Source organism: Punica granatum, chromosome 5 (assembly GCF_007655135.1).
Source record: "Punica granatum isolate Tunisia-2019 chromosome 5, ASM765513v2, whole genome shotgun sequence".
NCBI classification, from domain to species: Eukaryota; Viridiplantae; Streptophyta; class Magnoliopsida; order Myrtales; family Lythraceae; genus Punica; species Punica granatum.
The window spans coordinates 11786226-11807124 of NC_045131.1; the positions used below are offsets into that span (position 1 = coordinate 11786226).

The window sequence follows — 20899 nt, forward strand, 5'->3', positions numbered from 1 at the left end:
TAAATTCTAAATAAAGAGGCACAAACTGTCTCACAACGGATATTGAATTTATAATCTCTTGATATTAAAATGTGCGTCACTATAGTACACTATTTTTTATTAAGACATACTTTTTTATAAGCCCTGTGTGCAAGCACGAGAGGATCATCAAAATGATGCTTTTCTGGAGAAAAATAATAAGCTTAAAATAGAAAACAAAGCATTCTTCTACCCCCAAAAAATTAAAAAAATTAAAAAGAAAACAAAGCATTAAAAATTCATCGTACCATATAAGGCCACGACCGATGTTGTGTTTGGGCAAACGGTCACATAGCAACCAACAGGCAACAGTAACCGCCTTCCCCCCCGGGACCTTCCACATTTCCGCCAATAAGAAGTCGACACGCAATGTACTAAAGGACCACCGGATCTCAGTCACCGGTTACACGTCGACACTGTTGCCGCGTAATCCTGCTTCTATTGCCTGGTCCCCCACCAGGTCATGACGTGTCTACTGCCAATTCGCCTGCCGCACGATACTCGTTGATAGCCGCTGTCTTGAGCGGGGATGACTTGGCGAATCGCTAGCCGTGGATTGGGCGAGGTACGAGGTTAGCCGGAGGGTTGGGATTTCCCTTGCCTAGTCCCCACAGTGAAAGAAGGTCGGAACGGTCAAACATGGAAATCATGGTAGGGGGGCCAGGATTTGACTGATGTCTGGGATCTTGACTGATTTCTGGGATTTGACGGCCAGGATTTGAAAGATATGAGGTATCCTATTATAGGCACAAATCACTAGATTTGCTCCCTCTGCCAGGGCACATTTCCCTATGCCATGCATGCAGATCGGTACGGGCAGCTGATGCGGGTGTTTGGTGAAGAAGAGGTCTAATTTCGTAGGATGTAACTGCAATGAAATTACACACCAGAAACCGAGGCTCGAACAGAATCCATCTGTCAATATAATTTTTTTTAATCAACTTCATAGGTGACTGACTGATTGGGGTTCAATTCTGATTTAAAGGTCGAAGACTTTGAATTAGATATGGCACCAAATGTATAAGGTTTGATGGAATTTTACATAATATTAGAATGTCTATACTATGTGTGGAATCATACAACGCCGTCCACCAATTTTGAGGCAGCAAATGTTAACAAAGAGAGTCGGAGAGTAGGACCAAAGGTTATGATTAAAGGTCTTACAAACATTTTTTTAAAGTGATTATTGCTCCCACTATGATGAGTCTATCCCGATAACAATGACTGTAATATTATCTCTACAATACAACACAATCACTTAGAAATATTCGTACCACAAGAATTAAATTTCTTCTTCAGACTTCTCAAAGAAATTACTAGTGAAGAGAAACGGGTTCAATCCCTACATATGACCCTACTTTTTTCACCTTTCTTTCTCTTATTTTTAAAATATTACAATCACAAAAATGACATTAAATGTATGATGCCCGGAATCGTAAGACCACAAACCCCATTATTTTCCTCACATGTGTTCAAATCCAGCTATTCCCACTCTCTTTTTATTTTTTTTCACTTCAAACTTGTCTCTCTTTTTATTTATTTGTTATATGACATAGAACAAATAAATAAATTATTATTTGTTAGATGTATTTCTCCTTTTATTAATTTGTTATATGACATAGGAAAAATAAATTAATTATTATTTACTAGATGCATTTCAAATAAATATATTTTGAATCCGAATATCAGTTAGTGCACACCGGAAAAATATATTTCCAAAATAATTGGTAATTATGGCAAGAAATAATAAATGGTAATTGTTTATTTTAATTTTTTTCATTTTATGATGCTTATTTACGGTTAGAGTTTGGACCCACACTATGCACAATATTGCACATACTTTTCAAATTATATCATTAGGATAACAACATTATTATTAGTGAAAAATAATTTAATAAAATTACTTGAAAAAAGGAACAATATCTAACGCTAGATTGCTGTCTTTATTCAAATGTAATAGTGGGGTATAGAGTGGATGGTTATTTACTATTTAATTATCAAAACAACTTCAACTAATGGTCCATAGTTATTGAAGTTTTTGGAAAAATAGTATTTTGAAGAAGTGAAAGTGAGACCATATGAAACTTTTGATTTTATACATTAGTATAGATTATATATTTAATTTGAGAAAATAAAATAGAATATATACGTCAAGTGGTAGAGCAGAGCAAAATGCGCATGGGTGTCCATTATGTCACTGATGGTTGAAAGATAAATATTTCTTTTTCATATGTAAAAAGTTATATATCATTCATACTAAATAATGACTATTTAGGTTAGTAGTTTAGCACATATACCTATCATAATCTATGAGACGAAAAAAGAAGTAAGATGTTCTCAACAATATTATAGAAATTAATTTGTAATTTATTTATTAAAATTTTATATTTTAGAGATAATAAAAATAAAGGATGGACCCTGCAACGAAGTGCCGGGCCTTCTAGTACTAATAATTTAAACACTCATGTCATTGTAGCTAACATATATAACTTTTTGAAAGAAATCCTCGTCGTTCCATTAAAATATCCTTTCATCCTTCTTTAGTCGATATGTTTCATGTCGTGGCACTAAAATTCTAGTGCCGCAGCGACGAGCATTTCATGATATTTGGCTAGCAAGTTAGTGGCTGCGATGTTGGAATTCCATGCGTGGCACTGCCGTAGCACCATGTCGTTTGTCTACTACGCAATTCCCAATCAACCAAAACTATTTTGTGCAAACTCCCATTCACGTCCCATTCGAGTATCTGACTCCCGACTCGAAGTACTTTTGATGATAAATTTACATATTTCTCCGAGTAACTCTATATATTCCTCTCACAAATCACAATCTACCTTGAGAATTAGTTTAATTCTAGTACATAAAGAGAGAGCTTTCTAATTCTGCAAATTACGCCAATTTCAATTGGTCAGTTCTTGAAAGCAGGTGTTCAAAAGCATGTGGCGTGTGTCTAGCGCCAAAACCACACGTTTTCACATAACATGAAAGCGGATATTGAGAATTGTCACACTCAAAAAGATTTAAAGATTTTCATGGGTCTGTAAAAGACTAGGTTTTACAACTTATCAACTCGAATTTTTGAGTGATGATAATTTTGTAGTCAATGAACTAAGGATATTCCAATCTCACTGAAATAAAATTACTGAGAAGAAATTTGCATGTGAATGGGCTCTCTATGGTGATGGGGCATGGTGCCATCGGTTTATAAATGGAAAAGAGAGGGGCGATCAATCAGATGTGAAGCAGGGCCGCCATTCCCATTGGCCCCGTAGAAGTATAACTTGTATAACGTGTATTCATGACATCTGATACAGTGTATTGGTTAGCAATTCCTCGGCACGGCGAGGCTCGGGGTCTGAAAGTATAAAACTAGACTCCAGTTCTCTGGACCGATGAATATGTATCAATGTTCCATACAAGTACAATGTTGACCACCATATATAATTGAACTTAATACAGTATGCTGATGCTGATCCTTACACCAAATTATGCTATGGCCTGCCTGCAACCGGTTTAGACCAGTCACGAAGAATGGCTCCCCTGGATCTGCGGAATCTGCAGCAACTTCCGTGAATTTATTGACATTAATGTAGGGTCACAATATCATGGACGCATTCTGAGTAGTCTCGTAAAGTATCTTGTTCTCAATACTCTTATGAAACTCCCTTGCCATCTGCAACATTTATCAGTCGGGACGGTTATACCTGCATGCTCTGCAAGAGAAAGGAAGTGTTCATAAGCTCCATAATGGGCATCAATGGCCTGTTTGGATGGGACCGAAATAGAGAAGAAACAATTCAGCAACAAGTACTTCCCTGGCGGAAACTTACAGGCTTATTAGCTACTCCAAGAGGCCCCCGGCCATCACGTTCGTCAAGAATCAGCTGCAGCAGAGCAAGGAGCGGCTCAAAATTAAGGCCGTAGATTCATTAAGCCTCCAACAAATTTCAGATCGATCTTTCATCATACCAGAGAACAATTTCTGCTACGAGAAAACAGGGATCTGCTGCTTCTGCAGAAGCCCAATCAATCAAATCTAGGAACTCCCTTCTTACTGTTGGAAAGATTGGCACTTTCCGTGGAATCGTGCCACGTCATCTCCATCTGATTAAATACAAAGATCAAGAATATGTAAGGCAATCAGCACCGAGATTGCAAGACAGGAACACAGCAATATCTTTGCAAATTTGATGAGATAATGCGACCGTTTTTAGCCCAAAACATTACTACTCCTTAGGACTTATTCAACTTCAGCATAAGCTGTATGGTTGAGAAAATTACAACAAAGGGGCTGATGCGCCAGACTGAAGAAAAATGTTGTTCTCTGGAAATCAAAATAAAAGTAATGTAAGAACCTCTCCAACGATGACAGTGTCCCCTTCCTTCACGCCAAGTTTCATGAGAGACTTGTACACACCACAGGCCTCCAGAACATGTTGGAATCTCCTCTCAGAATCAAGATATCTGCTCCCATAATGTATTGAAAAATTATTACGAGTATATTCCAAACAGAAAAGGAGGAAATGAACGCATATTTTCAGCTTGGAGTGACTGTACTCTGTTCTCATCATCTTAAATCATGCTACTAATCATGACAAAGAGGTACATAAATACTATCGAAATAATTTGGGGGAGAGGGAAGAATATACCGCCAGTTTGTCATCTGAATGAAGCGTTGCAGGCCTGATCCAACTACATGCCAAGTGTTAGTACTATCCTGGCGAGTTATTCTGAAATCATTAATCGAGGCATTCCGCTGCTTCTTTATTTCGTCTGCAACATGGTTCAAGTTCCCAGGATCCATCCAACCTAACACATCGAGGCACATCATTTCTCTCTCTCTAACAAAGAGAGGACTAGACAGCGCGCAGCTATTGTATTTATAAAAAATGGTAAAGAGAGAATCCTACCTTCAGTATCCTTCTCTGCCATACTCTTATGTAGAAGTTCGTAAGCGGCGCTGATCACTTGATGGGTTCCCTCTTGTTTCACAGCACTCATACAGAAAGCTCGAATTCCACGAGAGTCGAGCTTTTCCTTGAACAATGGCCATCTCTCGGATGCCTCTGGAAGATCCATTTTGTTATATGCAACTATATAGGGCTTTTCAGCTAGTTCAGGACTAAACATCTCTAACTCCAAGCGAACCGCATCAAACTCGAAATCCGGCTGCTCCGACGAGCCATCAACAACATGCACCTAAAGATTCCCAAAGAATAAAATAATTCTTCATTATATCATGATAAGCTTACTGAAAGTTAATAGGTGGCATTTGAAAAAAAATTGTTAATTAAGAAAAATGATTGGGGGAGAGGGAAAGAAAGCTTGTCCTCAACCCATTAATAGATGTCTTGAATTTAATGGATTGAGTAACTTTTACCTAATCACTCCCTTTCTCTTTCTCTCTTCCTCACTTCCATTCCCAACAATATATTGATATCTAAGCTCCAACTAACATCTAACTAACAGTAAGCACTATATTTCCCACACTTTTATCTAAACAAGTAAATGCAGAAACTAATAGAGGCACAATACCAGACAAGAACACCGCTCTGTATGCCGTAGAAACTCGTGACCAAGACCAAAACCTCGGTGTGCTCCTTCAAGTAGACCCGGTAAATCGGCTACAACCATTGTGGAATCGTAGTCAAAGGAGACTACCCCAAGATTTGGAAGTAAAGTTGTGAACGGATAATTTGCTATTGCAGGCTGTGCAGCACTTATCACACTCAAGAGGGTGCTCTTCCCAGCGTTTGGAGCACCTATGATTCCCACATCAGCAACGAGCTTTAGCTCCAGCTCCAACCACCTGATAAAAACAGTATCACCATTTTTCAGCAAGAAAAGAGGGTCAGTACACTAGTATCAAGTATTAACTAACCATACAAACAAAGGTACCAAAAGCTAAGCTGTATAATCTGCTTAATACACATGTATGATGCGTAAAACCTACACTAAAATCTCAATAGTGCCTCTTAAATTTCATCTTCTCGTGTTGGAAGCATGCTGCGCACCAAATTTCAAATATTTAAACATTAATGAAATGATAAGTTCCCAACTGTACAAACTAAGAAACAAGATAAGGAAGAACCCACATCTCAGGACCCTCTTCTCCATTCTCAGCAATCCTTGGCACCTTATTCATTCCCGACTTAAACGAAGCATTCCCTCTCCCTCCTCTCCCACCGGGCAGCAACAAAGCCTTCTGCCCAGGATGAAGCAGCTCCAACAACACTTCCTCCTTACCTGCCGCTTTTATGACCGTCCCCGGGGCCACCTTCACAATCACATCCTCTCCCTTTGCCCCCGCCTGCTTCCTCCCCTGCCCATGCGCTCCTCTCCCTGCCCGAAAATGGATACTATTCCTAAAGGGCAATAGGGAGTTCATCGAACCATCAACTTGTACATAAACATTTCCGCCTCTTCCTCCATCCCCACCCGATGGGCCACCCAAAGGAACGAACTTTTCCCGCCTAAAAGCCACCACTCCGTTCCCGCCATCCCCGGCTTTCGCATAAATTTTCGCCCGATCAAAACACCTCATTACTGCTGGGACCCCTTTCTCCTTAACTTGTGATTCACCCCCCTCATCCAAGTCGCCCTCAAACTCGATTGTATTCACCGAATCGCCATGCTCAAATCGTGGAGTTTTAGCATCAATATCGTCTTCTTCATCTTCACCAGCTGCGTAGAGCATCGCCGTGACTTTGTTTCCGTCACTGTCGAAAGTACTTACTATTCTGCCACCTCCTAACTCTAACACTTCCTCCTCATCCTCAATTTCCTCATAATCTTCTAAATCATAATCATCATCGGCATCATCATCTTCATCTTCATCCTCCTCTTCGTGATTACTTGAACTGCCTTCGAACACGTCGACTACCTCATAATTTAGCCCAAAATCGCCATCTGTTTCATCCTCGAGAACCTCTTGCTCTTCCTCGCTGCTAAGCTCATCTTCTTCGCTGCTCTCGAGCTTTGCAACACCGGAATCGGAAAGCTTCACTTCCCTAACGGGATCAAGCAAAGGCGCCGAGAAGTTGTCCCTGGGAGGGAGCCGAGTGTAGGTCGTGGCTTCTCCTGCGGGGGAGCTCGTCGGCGGGACCGGCTGGGGAGGCGGCCGGTAGCGCGTCCGCGCCTTGAGGTTCGGGTCCCGGGGGCGTCCGCGGGGGAAGTTCGGCGGCTTGCTGTTGGGCTTTCGGGTCGTTGAGCGGGCTTGGGCCAGTGGAGAGAAGCACAGCGGCGGAGTCGCGGCGGCAGAGACTGGCGGCATTTTCTGGTGGTGTTCGTTGGTCGGGAAATGCGTCGGGTTTAACCGTGAGGTTTATTGACAAGCAATGGAATGGATAACGTGTCCCGTGAAGGAGACGGATGAATATCTGATAACGCCGTCAGTAATTATATATATATAACGCCGATTCTAAGTTTTATTTTTTTTTTATTTTGGGAATTATTTATATCAAAAAATATTTTTTAATGATACCTCGTCATAAAATATGATTTCCTAATTTTTTTCATTTTTATAATTTATATAACATAATGTATTTGAAATAAATGAGAAGATTTTATTATAGGTATAGATATTATTTAATAATCTATAATTTTTTAAAATAAAATTTGATTTTTTATTACATAAATATTAACATCAAAATAAGTTTTTATTAGTATATATACATAATTTAAATATATTAATATATGATTACGTGCACAACCTTTAGTATATGTAGGAATAATATATATATAAATTATATGTTTTTATAAATATTTATTTTAAAATAAATTAGATAATATTTTATTTTATAGATATCTAATTATATTTTCTTTCCAAAACAAATCAGATTTATTCACTGAGAAAAGGAAAATAAATCAGATCATATTTTATCTAGATTATGTACGATAGTTATTAATAGGAATTATCATACACATAAATATAGGCATATTCAGCTCTCAAAGAATACGTTTACAACTAGACGCGAACTTTCAAAACGTATATTTATTTCTAAATGTAAACTAATTGATTAAATTTATTCTTCGATTTTATTCTCTCATTTTCATAGAAAATTTTTATTTTTATTTTTCTATAATTTTGTGCCTTTTTCTCATATTTTTTTTTCAAGATTGGTGATATGAGTTTTATTTCTGAAAAGGTATTACTACCCCTAAACCTGAACGTGTTTGTTTATTTTATTCTTTTTTTTCCTTTTATGATTGTCAAATGAATTTTTTTTAATTTCTTACTATGTATATATTTTTCAGACTGGTAGAAGTATTTCGTGCAAGATACAAGCTCCACGACTAGTAAATTTATAAAAGAGAATTTTTGAAATTTATTCAAAAAAAAGTTTTTTTGAAAATTTTGTACCATACTAGAACTGTAAATTTTAATAACAAGAAGAAATGAGGTTTAATTCAGTAATATCCCCATAAAAAACTGTAGTAATTATATAAATAAATTTATAAAAGAAAATTTTGAAAGTTTTACACCATATTAAAACTGAAATATTTTAACAAAAAATAAATGAAATTTGATAAATTCGTTGTCTAAGAGATCATTCGATTTGTGATTCCCATTTTTTTTTCTCTCTTATTATCCACTTTTAAGTCAATGCATCTCGTTTGTAATAGAAAAAAGGGAAACATTCACTCATTCAGCCTATAGGCGATTTTTATCTGTATTTTAAGGTTCGAAACTCCATAGCAATATTTTGTTTAGCGGGGACTAGATCAGCAATTGAGGATATTGACAATTAGGATGTGTATTTAATGGCAAACAAAAATTTGCATTGGCAACTATATGCAGTACATGAATGAAGAATTCATCGGAACTAATCCGTGATCTTGGCCAAGCGACCCAAAATGGAGAATAGTACCTGTTGAAGGCATCCCGTGCTCTTATTGAAAAAGAAAATTGAAAAAATGAGGACATGCTAAAAAGAAGAAAATTTTAAAACTTATATATATATATTATCCGAAAGAAATTAAAATCTAAAAATTAAAAATAAATAATTCATAATTCTCTGTCTGTTGCTTCTCTCCGACAAAGCTCTCAACTTTGGGACGTCAAGCTCTCCGTCTCTCTCTCTCTCTCTGTGCGTATCTGCGGGATTGAGTCTTCTGCTGATTCAGTGATGCCCTTCGCCCTTCAGCTGAAGGAGCTGAGCTGAGCTGAGCTCCCCCAACCCCCAACCCCCGCCCCACCGCCACAAAGAGGAAAAAATCTCACTCTCTCTCTCTCTCTCTCTCTCTCTCTCTCTCTCCTCGGCCATGTACAGCGGCTCCAGCGACGGCGAGAGCCACGAGGCCTCGCAGAGGAAGATCCCGCCCGCCTCCTCCATGCACTGGGTCCGTAACCTCCGCCGCTTCATCGGATCCGGCGCCGGCCTCGGATCAGAAGCCCTCATGGGTCCGTTCCTCCTTCTCGCTACTTTCTCAATCTCCCGCGTTAGCCCTAATTTTCTGCTTATCTTGCTGTCAAATACTGTCGAATTTGTTCAGTCACGAGATTTTATCCTTCATGCATTGTTTTGATATTGGTTCTGAGAATGTGGCCTAGCTGCATTTCGCTTCCATTGACCTGAAACTCTTTTGTATCTTCCAATTTTGAAAAATTTAGGATTTTTGTTTTTTTTTATATATATATATTTTTCAGCTTGATAATCTTCTTTAGTACCTTTTCTTGTTTCATGAGTTTGGCTTAGTAAGTTTCGGACTTGAATTTATGGATGGTGCAATGATGTGAACTTCACCTTCAATTTGTTTTCTTGATGGTGTAAGTTGTGAAATTGGAGTATGTATGTCCCATGTTGCTTGAATCGAGTTATCCCATTTGATGGATGAACTGACGGGCGCTATGGTTAGGATTTAAATGCGTTAGTTGCGTATATATTGCTATGAATTGAGTACTTCTAGCTCCCGATTTGCTTTGTATATTTCGAGGAAGACTCCCAAGACAATTGCTGTCTTACCCCTTTTTTTTCCCCAGACAATGCTTTGTCCTTTGTCCTTTGTCCTTATACAATGCTTTAGTCATTCAAATCTAGCTGGAGAAGTCGACAGGCTTTAAGGGGACTAGCACTAAACTCATGCGAAACTCACCATTATATTATGCCAGGGTGGGTTTGGTATAAACCATCGCCATTCATTAGGTGGCTGTTAGATTTGTCTTCTTTGTGATCTTGTATAACTCATGATCTGTTGAGCTTACTACTTTTGTATCCCCAGCTTCATATCTTTCGGGTATCCAAATGATGATCCGTGAAACTTTGTACAGCACGTTTAAGATCTAACCTCTTTTGTAGAAGGTTCTTATTTGATTAACCATCTGATGCTATCAGCATTTTCTGTTTTCCTTTATAGAGCTTGAAACGAAGAGAATTTTGCTAGACATATTCAAAGACAAGCAGCAAAAAAGTGCTGAAGCTGGTTCTATTCCAAGTTTTTATAAGAAGGCAAGTCATGGAATTATCTAATTTCGGCATAGGACTTCCAATCGTTAATTTTTCCAAGTGCAGTGCAGGATTATTGCTTTATTTTCCCCTATGGTGGCCAATTCACCCGGGGACAACGATTTTAATTGCAGCTGGTTCAAAGAAAGGGATCACATGTTACATAGGTATTGGCGGTTTAATTGTGCCTTTTTTTTTTTTTACTCATTTGGTGCTTTCTCTACATTCAGAAACCTGAAGAGGGATCCATCAGTCACAGGGTTCATAGGCTAGCCAAGTATCGGTTTTTGAAGGTATGATAATTCAATTGCCCAATATCTGGTGGAGATTATTTATTTTATTTTGGTTCTATAGCATCTTGGGATCTGCTCGCTTAGGAAATTCTCACACAAATATTCTTTATGCAGAAACAATCGGATCTTTTGTTGAATGCAGATGATTTGGATGCAATGTGGGTTTGCTTAAGAGAAAATTGTGTCATTGACGATGCAACCGGCGCAGAAAAGGTCTTTACTTGATCATTTTTCAGTTTTATGAGATTTCTAAGATGTTGTCTTTCAACTGATCTTAAATCCATGACTATGATGCCTTTCTGTGTATCTGGATCTTGCCTCGTGTACTTTTGAATTCTAACATTCTCTTAGGGGAAAGTAGTTTATTAGTGGTTGGGTTTGACTTTGTATCTGGCCTGCTGCCCTTCCTGTATAAGCAAAGGTTCATGACCACCTGAAATGGTCTTCCACTAGGGATAAAGAAGAATTGAAATGTATGGAACATTTAGTTGTCTATGTCTTTTAGCTTTCTAGGCATGAAAAGAACTTCAATGATTTTTGCATCTTGCAGATGAATTATGAGGATTTTTGCCACATTGCCTCTGTTTGTACAGAGCAAATAGGCCCCAAGTGCCGACGGTTTTTCAGCCCTTCAAATTTTATGAAGTTTGAGAAAGATGAATCAGGAAGAATTGCCATTCTGCCTTTCTACCTTTATGTGATGCGCACGGTGGGTACTAATATTACTGATATTTCTTTGATCTGCATTTACCAGGTGCAATGATTAAATTATATGACTGGTAACTGGAGATGAGATGAATTGCCATCTATTCCTATAACTCTAAATAAGAAAGATCTATGCATAAACTCATAAGTGTATTCAAGGGGAAAAACGTATAACTGCTGTGTATCGTGTTTCAGGTTTCACTAACACAGGCAAGAATTGATATGAGCGAGCTGGATGAGGATTCTGATGGTTTCCTGCAGTCTCATGTATGATGAATTGAATTCCAGCTCTTTTCTTATGATTTCTTGTTGCTCATTGACCGACTGTTCAATTGAATAAGAATTTTGACGGTTAAAGAATTAAATGAATGACCAGTAGTGCAAATTGTTCCATTATCTCATCAGAAAGTTTCTACTGGGTACATCAAGGAGGTTGTTCTTTTGCTTATGTTTTCCAGGAAATGGAAGCGTACATAAGGGGCCTCATCCCTAATTTGGCCCAGCTACGCGATATGCCTGCAGCCTTTATTCAGATGTACTGCCGTATAGCTGCCCGGAAATTTTTCTTCTTTTGCGATCCTCACAGACGTGGTATGCAAGGAACATGTGTTTTTTGTTGGCAAAGTTTCTCCACACTCTTGCATAAACTAGTTAAATACTAGTTACTGCATTAGCTGCTTATGCAATAGCAGATTGTATCTGCCTAAGTCATAGTCCTGTCCTTATGCATTTTCTTTGATGCTCCTGCCTGGAATGGTCAACCAGAATTAATAGTTTAGAAAGTGAAAATATTTCTGCTCAGGACCGAATCAAAAGAGAACTAGAAGTGTAGAACAGAGTAGTCTAGACTTGTAAATATTTTAAAATTTTTGTTAAAGACCTTCCTAGTTTATGGTTCTTTATTTTCAGACTTACTTAACATTCAGGATGATTTCAGGGAAAGCTTGTATAAAGAAGGTGCTGCTTAGCAACTGCCTTCAAGAACTGATGGAATTGCACCAGGTAATTTGCAAATAATTGTTTCTTGTATTTGCTATTTCAAATGAAGAAATCTAAGTTGGCGCTTGAATTTCTCTTTGCTTTGTTGGAGGAGGTCAAGGTTTACATGCTTGAAGTCGTAAATAAATTTCTAATTGTATGAGTTGTCTCACATTTTGGGATTCAGTCATGCACAAAATTTGTCAAAAATTGGAGGATGTTCTTTCAAGCTGATTGTAACTTACATACTCTAAATCTCTTTCAGGAAAGTGAGGAAGAGGTTACAGACACTGAGCAAGCTGAAAATTGGTTTTCATTGACATCCGCACAGAGAATATGCGGTGAGTTTGTTGATTTTTGGTGCCACCTCTTTCATGTAGTTGACGTAGCCTTATAATCTACTCTGATCAAAGGAAGATATCATGATATGAAGTGATCGAATGCCATTTCTTCCTGCAGATATGTTCCTGGCACTTGATAAAGATATGAATGGATCGCTTAGCAAGCAGGAGCTTCAAGAATATGCTGATGGTACTCTAACAGAAATTTTCATTGAAAGAGGTAGGAAAACCTTCTTGATATGCTTATAAAGTTTATGCTAGTATTTTGTTTGCACAAAAAAAGTAAAAATGGTCTACAGTAGTTCCTTGTTATGTGGTGGCCTCATCCATATGATTACTGCCGTACAATTCCCAGTGTTTGATGAGCATGTACGCCGCGGCAAAACTGGAGGAGGAAACTCCAGGGAGATGGACTTTGAAAGCTTTCTTGACTTTGTGTTGGCTCTGGAGAATAAAGACACTCCCGAAGGATTGACATACTTGTTCCGTTGTCTTGATCTTAATGGAAGAGGATTTCTTACTACTGCTGATATTCATTCTCTTTTCAGGTCAGTTTTCTTCTCTCTTCATGGTTCAACTAAAACTTGGGGTAAAACGTCAGTGTACAGAATATTATAATCTGACCCGTTCATAGTTGTTTGTCCATCTTTAGGAGCCCCCGGTGCATTTTGATCTGCTGTGTGTGCAGCATCTGTATTTTTCCTTTGATAAGGCGTTCTTTACATTTTCTTTTCTTTTTCTTCATGTTTCGAAATTCGAAAACACTATTGGAGATCAGAGCATATTGGACTGTAATCGGGCTCTCCCATTTGGGAAGTCATACATGGAAGAGAAAGAAGGGAAACATTTATGAGCTGAGATGTTTACCTGATACAATCTTCCAACAGCAAAACTCTGAATTTCCTGCTTGCAAAACTAGAGCTGGTCATGCAAGTCTCATAATATCAGAGACAGAGTCCTAAATGCTAACCTTCAAATTGTGCAAATTCAGAAAGGAATTGATAATGATAATGCTTTATTCTTTTGACTTTTTGGTCTGAACCTCTTCCTGCTCCTCTGGATTATGTTTTCAACAGAGACGTGCACCAGAAATGGATCGAGGGCGGTAACTATGAGCTATGCATTGACGATGTGAGGGACGAGATATGGGATATGGTGAAACCTGCTGACCCACTGAAAATTACATTGGCTGATCTTCTCACCTGCAAGCAAGGAGGGACAGTCGCCAGCATGCTGATCGATGTGCGAGGTTTCTGGGCCCATGATAACAGAGAGAACCTTCTCCAAGAAGAGGAAGAGCCGGAGGAGGAGCAGTCATAGACACCATCTTTCCCTGATCACTAACACAAAATACCGATCGGTGTGCCGTAGTTTTAATCTATTGAAGTTGCATTTGTCTTCCGATGCTTGAAAGTTGTAGATATAGATATTGTGACTTGCTACAATTCTAAATGTCCAGGCTGCAGCTGTTGCTCGGACATGGATGTGTTAGAAGAGGGGAAGAGTAATTGATGATAGGAGTGACGTTGAGATTCTCAATAGAATGAACTGTGTGCAGTGTTATCCTAACTACAAGTCATCTTGTGCCTCCGATTCTAAGATCATCCACACTCCTGTACTTTGTTAAGAAGCATGCAAACAGGCGAGAGCACCCAAGCCCCAAGGATCGACATTGTCGCCGGAGCAAGGGATGAAATGGACAGGGAACCAGCAGTAGCAAGTGGACTTGTCACTGGAGGTGCCTAGACAATGTCGCCGGAGCAAGGGATGAAATGGACAAAGGAACCAGCAGAGTAGTAAGTGGACTTGTCGCTGGAGGTTGCCTAGATTTGCATGTGTCAAAACTGCAAACCGGAGGACTTGAAACATGCGGAGGCAAGCAATCCTTGTTCATGAACAGGTTTGCCTCTGTACTTCAGCCCTCTCAGGCACGCCATATCCATTTGTCTTCTTAACCACGACTGTAACCTCATCCGCAAGCAAAATCACCGGTGGACATGTACCAGGTAACCGTGATCTACTTGGGTAAAGTGGGATATCGCTTAGAGAACATAATCTGGTGTAGCATTAGGATAATAATCCAAAAGAGGGATTTGACAATTTCTTTCACGGGAATGCATCGTGCTAATGGCAGGTAAAGTAAATACTTCCTCCCATACAGGGACTGATAATTAATTAATATTAATTAAGTTGCAGGCGTTTAATTAGTACAACTTATGTACAGCGTGGGAATTGAAGATACAAGTGGGAATGGCCAGCAGAAGCCAAAGGGCTTTGGTGCAATAGACAAAATCCGAACCTCAGCTTCTGTTCTGGTGAATCCTGCGGAATATTAAACATGGAATGGCTTCCTCGGTGTGGGAGCTCGATTCTCCATAGATTGTAGTCTCTGTTTGAGATGAAAAACCTCAACCTGCACGAAGTATCACAAGGAAGAGTAAAGAGACTCGCACACAACCAGAAATCGCTATAAGGTCTCAAAAATGAGGAACAAAACAGATGGCCTATCATATGAGTCATGTCTCGACTCTGTGGATTGTCAAGACAAATGTTAATGCTGTAGAAGAATCAATCACCACCCACTTGGCCAGTGCGAGTCACATTTCAACTTCGCTTACCAAATTTACAATCATAAATCATTTTCCCGAAATTATCACTGATTTTTTCTGCTGATGGAATATAATTTCCAGTGACGCGAATTATTTTCCAAGCATCAACGGAGAGTTACTTCTCCACAAAATCAATTATGCCAGACAAGCAGGAGCCTACACCTACTTATGCAATTCACAGAAAACAGAAGGGACCTACTCAGGGGCCAAGCTTCCGGATGATATAAAATTCAGGCGCTGTGCAGTCCATGTGTCTAGTGCAACCCCCAAAATGGAAAAATGTAAAGAGACTTCGTGAAATATTGGTTTTATTCATATCTTTTTTTTTTTCTTTTTTAATTGAAAACAAACTTTTTGGTGGCTCGGGGCCGTCCAATTGGCTGGCCAAGCTTGCGAAACAATCCAGGCCTGATATCAGGCCAGAGGGCCCTGACAAAATAGGCTTGAACTCGTTCCGCCGGCCAATGATCAAGTCTGAGTAGGAACCATCATTTGAAACCATACCTGGAGCTGGAACGTTCTGGCCCTTTCTCCATTTAGGACTCCTCTAGTTGAAAGCAGCTCCTGCAATTTAAACATTACTCCATCAACACTTTTAGTAGAAACTCTATCGAATGTCTTGAGATTTGATTGGATTCAAACCTTCTGAGTATCATCCAAAACTGCCTTGAGAAAAGCAACATCGTGCTCAAGCCTGACATTGTCCGAGTGGACGATATTGGACAGGCTGTTGGCCTCTTCCTGTGCAAGCTCAAGACCTGCGAGCCTCTCCTTAAGCAGCTCCATCTCCTTCATTGTCTCGCTCAGCTTCTTCTCCATCTCCTGCCTGCTCTTGTGAGCGGAGGATAAGCTCTTCTCAGCAGCCTCTTGACTAGCAAGTGCTGCCGCTAGCTGCCCTTCTTGGACACCATTCTTCTTAATAAGGGCTGCGATTTTATTCTCATAGAACTGGCATGTGCTTGAAGAAGAAGCAGATGGTGGTGGTCCTAGCTTCGAATTGTTTTGAGGGAGTGGCACATCATCATCAACTGGAAAGCCATCAGTCCCATTCTTGTGGGGACTGAAGTTCTCAGATTCATACGCCAAGGATGTCTCTTCCCCAAGAGCTTTGTCTCCAAAACCGTTAAAATGTGTCGCAGCATCAGAATGGTTTCTCCTGTGTCCTGGTACCTGCCATAAAGGAAGAAGTTCCTTAGAATAACTCGAGAATGTCACACTTATAATTATTCTAGAAGAAAGACCATCAAGTACTAGCTATTGATGCTCAAGAAGAAAACCTTCCAAGCTCACCGACTGTTGTTATTTTAGTCCATGGATCCAAATGCTTTGAATTCTTTTTTTCATACCATCCAGATAATACGTTTTACAAATCGGGCTATCTTCATAGAATATCTCTTTATAGTCCCATTCAGGCGTGATTCACATAAAGAAAACTTCCATCGATACCAGCTTTCTAGGTAAACCAGCTACTTTTGTCTCGCATTCATTTGCATTTTGATCACTTCATATAATTACGGCTATATACATATAAAGAGGAACTCAGACCACTAACCTGTGACAATGAACTTTCCTCTTCAAGACACTTTGCTATCTTAAGAGTCCTACTATAATCTTCCTCATTACTGAACTGCTTGCGAAGAGAGACATTACCAGAAGGAGGATTAGAATCAGTCAGGGTAGATTCTGACAAAGATTTCCGACCTGAACCATGCTGCTCAATAACAGAAGCTAGATTTTGTCTTGCAACAGAATCAACTAAGCGCCGAGAAGAGCCGCCACTAAGTTGATTAGCCAATCTTGAAGATAAACGTTTTCCAAACAGAGATCCTGGGGCTTTACTATCATTGGGTCTTCGGCCCATTGATGATTCATTTTTATCCACAATCAGTACTTCGACCTGAGAAAAGAGAGTACTTAATTAAAAGATGTCTTCTTCCAAGAGGGTATCACACATAATAGGGTATTTTCTGCAGAGAATTTTTCATCGAAGACAAGAAAAAATTTTGCTGACCTGATTTGATGGCTCTTTCTTAAATCCCCCAAATGCAACAAGAAAATCCTTTTCCTTGTGATTTACAAGGACAAGGCTGAACCCCTGGAAGAGACAAAAGAAAGAGTCCTAAATATGCAACCAGGGAAGACTCACATGTTCTATTTGTCTAGATGAAATTATTATTTATTAAATTGCCCTAGGAAAGATAAATCATAATGTAGCTCCCAAAAGAAACCATGTAAATTAGGTAGATCACCTTGTTGAAGGCAACAGAAGAAGTAGGCGAGGAAACAGCTATAGACCACTCAACTTTCAAAACATCGAAAATCAAAGTCTCTGCATGTCCTGGAAAAACGTCACAACGGATGTCAGTGCACTGCAGACGTAGAGGTTGATATTTTACAAATGCACAGCCACTAAAAGTAGAATGTCTAGTAATAGCCACCTCCAGGGGCAATGAAGAGTAAAATTCTATTTTAGACTAGTCATTCTAAGATGCACTATTCTACATGGCAATAGGTATACACCAACATCTAGTTAGTACTTTAATCAGGGAGCCTACTGTAAGAATTGCTTAATATTGCTCATTGTTACAAATATTTTTTCCTCAAACAAATATAATATATATAGAAGAGATAAAAGGGAAACTTAAAATGCTACCAGCCTCAGCAATTACAAGTCAAACTTGAGCATTCTGTGTGGCCATTTAAATTGCATCTAAGATATGGAAAAATATGCTAGCTCATGAAGGCATACGTTTTTTCCTGCTCCCACCCCCAGCAATATACCATTTTGTTCCACAGAGAACTCCACAGGAACCAGACCTTGGCGATGGATGATACCCACGTATCTTGATTCTTGACCATATCATCTAAAGAGGAAACATGCTCCAATTTCAAAAATTTTGATAAGTATGAATAAAATGAAAAGCTCATTTTCAAGAAGCACTGCTGTAACAGACTTGTACTGATTATATACCGTTTCAAAGTCTAATGAGTACAAGTCATTCAGTGTTCTCGATTTTGACGCTCCTCCAAATATGAAAAGAGTTTTGTCATCAAAAAGGGTGGCAACATGATTGGATCTCGGAGATGGCCCTGTACCTCTGTTAATAAACATCACAGTGGTCACAAGAAGCACGTGTCATTACTAATTTTGGTTTTAAAAACAAACATACTCACGTGCAGTGAAGAGGAAGCCACGTCAAGGATTTTAGGTCAAACATATGTAGATCATTCAGTTTTCTCCTTTTAGCATCTTCGCCACCAAAGAGGATAAGAACAGTGTTTGCCCTAACCACAGAGTGACCACTACGAGCAACCTGCAGTACAGTCAGCACCAATAAGACTGTACATATGTTTCAGGGAATTCATTCAGTGGCTTCAGTAAGCAACACAAAAACATTTTCATGCATGGTGGCTCAAATACACCAATATGCCTTCTGAATGACTAGCCAAGCCATTCTCCGTGCAGTGTTTACTGCATCAAGGGCTATCAGTAGATTATGAAAAGTGTAAGATGGAAGAAGATCTAAATAATCCAAGAATCCTTTCTACAAAGTCACTCGTTTCATGTCGTTTGGACTTAGATCGAAGCTTTCTCCACAATGACAACCAATAGTTTCACAAGACAATTTGATGAAGCAACAACTTTAAATAAACCCTGCAATATTATCCAGGGTAGGGAATCATGGTTCAGGAACACGACCCACTACGCCCTTAGGGACCTCTAAATTACAAAGAAAAAATTCATCTTTTCAACTATAAAAAAAGAAGGCAAGATGATCAGTTCACATGCATTGCGTATTCAGTGAAGAGTCATACCGGTATGTCTCCTTTTGCTTCCATCAGAGACCAGCACTCAGTTTCAGTGTCTAACGCCCACACTACAAGTGTTGATCGTATAATAATATATCATTAGTTCAACTACATGGAAAGATATGTCATCGAAGTACTAGCAGGTATAACTTACCAGCAACCCTGTCACTCCCTGGTTCAGTTTTTCCTCCAATCAGGAGCACCTTTTTCCCCCAAGAAACCTAGTCCAGAAAAGAACTTTAGATTTTCAGTAGTGCTGCCATTTCTGGAGCTTCCATTCACAGCATGGCAGGCTACTCTTGAAATACAGTATAATCTGTGCAATGTATTTATTAGCCCCCTCATACCAGAGAATGACCCCTGCATGCGGGAATCTTCAATGGAAGACTACTTGGCGATAAGTAAAGTTTGGATGAAGCCGCAGTCCAAGTAAATTGGTTAAACTTAAGCACCTGAACAGGAAGACAGACGATTAGGTACACAATTCAACAATAATTTGGGGTCCTTGTGTTTGCTTGACATCCGAACTCATCAAATCTAGAAAAGTTACACGAATGATAAATATACCGTTCGTATCTATACCTGAACATCATCTAGCAAGCCATTTCCAGATTCACCACCCACGACTATCATTTTGTTTCCAACAACAGTTGCTGCATGCTACTCAGGAAGAGAAATGACGTTACCTCAAATGCCCAAAAGAGAATTTTCAAACGAGCTAAAAAGCACTCGACAGTTAAAGATATTTCACATTGAAGCGAGGAGCAGGCTTATCCCCGGAAATCGACAACACCATCCAATTCTCCGAACTTCCTGACGTGCATCCATTAATCTCAGGCCCCGGAGGGCTCTGGCAGTCAGGTTCATTGGGATGATCAGTCCCATGTTGAGCACCTTCGTTCTGTAAAACCAGTAAAACACGAATCAAACACCCAGCACACGTTGCCACAAGATAACACAGAACATCAAGCGAGGAATTTTCACTACATTCTGATTGCTACTTCGCTTCAGGGGCCTCATGGGACTGCGACCACCCGGTGCAGATTCCGCGAGCTGCACCTTCTTGACCCTGCAATGGCAAAAGACAACACCCCTTAAAAAATTGCATAGACAATGAACCAAAACACTGATTTTGCACGCCACCATACTTCCCCATTACTCAGAACTTCACAGAAAATCAGTTCAACGGGCGAAGTTGCGACGGATTCTGTTTCGCGGAGTCTTACCGGCCGAGCTTCATACGCCGGCGGGTTATTCCGAACATCTTGTGCTCCTCCCAGAGCTTGACCACCGGAAAGCTTCAAGAGGTTCGCAGAGCAAGCCCAAGGTTAGAGAAACAGAGCGGCATTATCACCATAACACGAACACACACAGTACCGAGCGGAAAATGAGCTACTGAGCTTCACTGACCTGTGAAGTGGAAGGCCGCCGGCGATCCTCCGGGCAAGCGAGGGGAAGAAGACGGAAAACGATGGCGTTCCGGGGCTAAGGTGCAGAGATGGAGGAGATGGATATGGGGGGGGGGGGGGGGGGGGGGGTGGGCTCAGTGATCGATATGATGGAAACTGTGGTGGACTGCACTCTGTACTCTGAGCTGAGATATTGTTTCCCTGTGCTCGATGAGCTGTGAGCCGTGAGCTCTGACGGTGACGGTGACGGTGACGGACAAGGAGGGATGCGCGCGTTAGCACGAGACATCA

The 20899-nt window shown here is 39.8% G+C and overlaps 3 protein-coding genes and 1 non-coding gene across 4 annotated transcripts; 2 read left to right on the top strand and 2 right to left on the bottom strand.

Annotated features, from left to right (window-relative positions):
- Positions 1–3254: 3254 nt before the first annotated feature.
- LOC116208513 (GTP-binding protein OBGC, chloroplastic) lies at positions 3255–7386 on the bottom strand. The gene is made up of 8 exons (XM_031542001.1): positions 6114–7386; positions 5554–5827; positions 4929–5217; positions 4668–4827; positions 4374–4482; positions 3988–4122; positions 3849–3902; positions 3255–3731 (listed from the first exon to the last, which is right to left on the bottom strand). The coding sequence occupies exons 1-6, from the start codon at positions 7289–7291 to the stop codon at positions 4045–4047; spliced, it is 2088 nt and encodes a 695-aa protein (XP_031397861.1). The 5' UTR covers positions 7292–7386; the 3' UTR covers positions 3255–3731; positions 3849–3902; positions 3988–4044.
- A 1652-nt stretch (positions 7387–9038) lies between these two features.
- On the top strand, positions 9039–14355 carry LOC116207613 (probable serine/threonine-protein phosphatase 2A regulatory subunit B'' subunit TON2). Its single transcript, XM_031540640.1, has 12 exons — positions 9039–9421; positions 10375–10466; positions 10694–10756; positions 10871–10969; positions 11307–11465; positions 11657–11728; positions 11920–12052; positions 12399–12463; positions 12705–12780; positions 12899–13000; positions 13136–13328; positions 13857–14355. Exons 1-12 carry the CDS (start codon positions 9283–9285, stop codon positions 14098–14100), a joined length of 1437 nt encoding a protein of 478 aa, XP_031396500.1. The 5' UTR covers positions 9039–9282; the 3' UTR covers positions 14101–14355.
- On the top strand, positions 13619–13736 carry LOC116209734. Its single transcript, XR_004157325.1, has one exon. It is a non-coding gene; the product is annotated as a small nucleolar RNA snoR104 (small nucleolar RNA).
- Positions 14356–14905: 550 nt separating the features above from the next.
- Positions 14906–20752, bottom strand: LOC116207612 (acyl-CoA-binding domain-containing protein 6). The gene is made up of 17 exons (XM_031540638.1): positions 20610–20752; positions 20426–20497; positions 20187–20268; positions 19951–20100; positions 19782–19859; positions 19547–19651; positions 19354–19420; positions 19206–19267; positions 18564–18703; positions 18361–18487; positions 18139–18253; positions 17639–17727; positions 17401–17484; positions 16942–17286; positions 16032–16559; positions 15894–15953; positions 14906–15193 (listed from the first exon to the last, which is right to left on the bottom strand). The coding sequence occupies exons 2-17, from the start codon at positions 20461–20463 to the stop codon at positions 15113–15115; spliced, it is 2151 nt and encodes a 716-aa protein (XP_031396498.1). The 5' UTR covers positions 20464–20497; positions 20610–20752; the 3' UTR covers positions 14906–15112.
- Between the last annotated feature and the right edge of the window lie 147 nt (positions 20753–20899).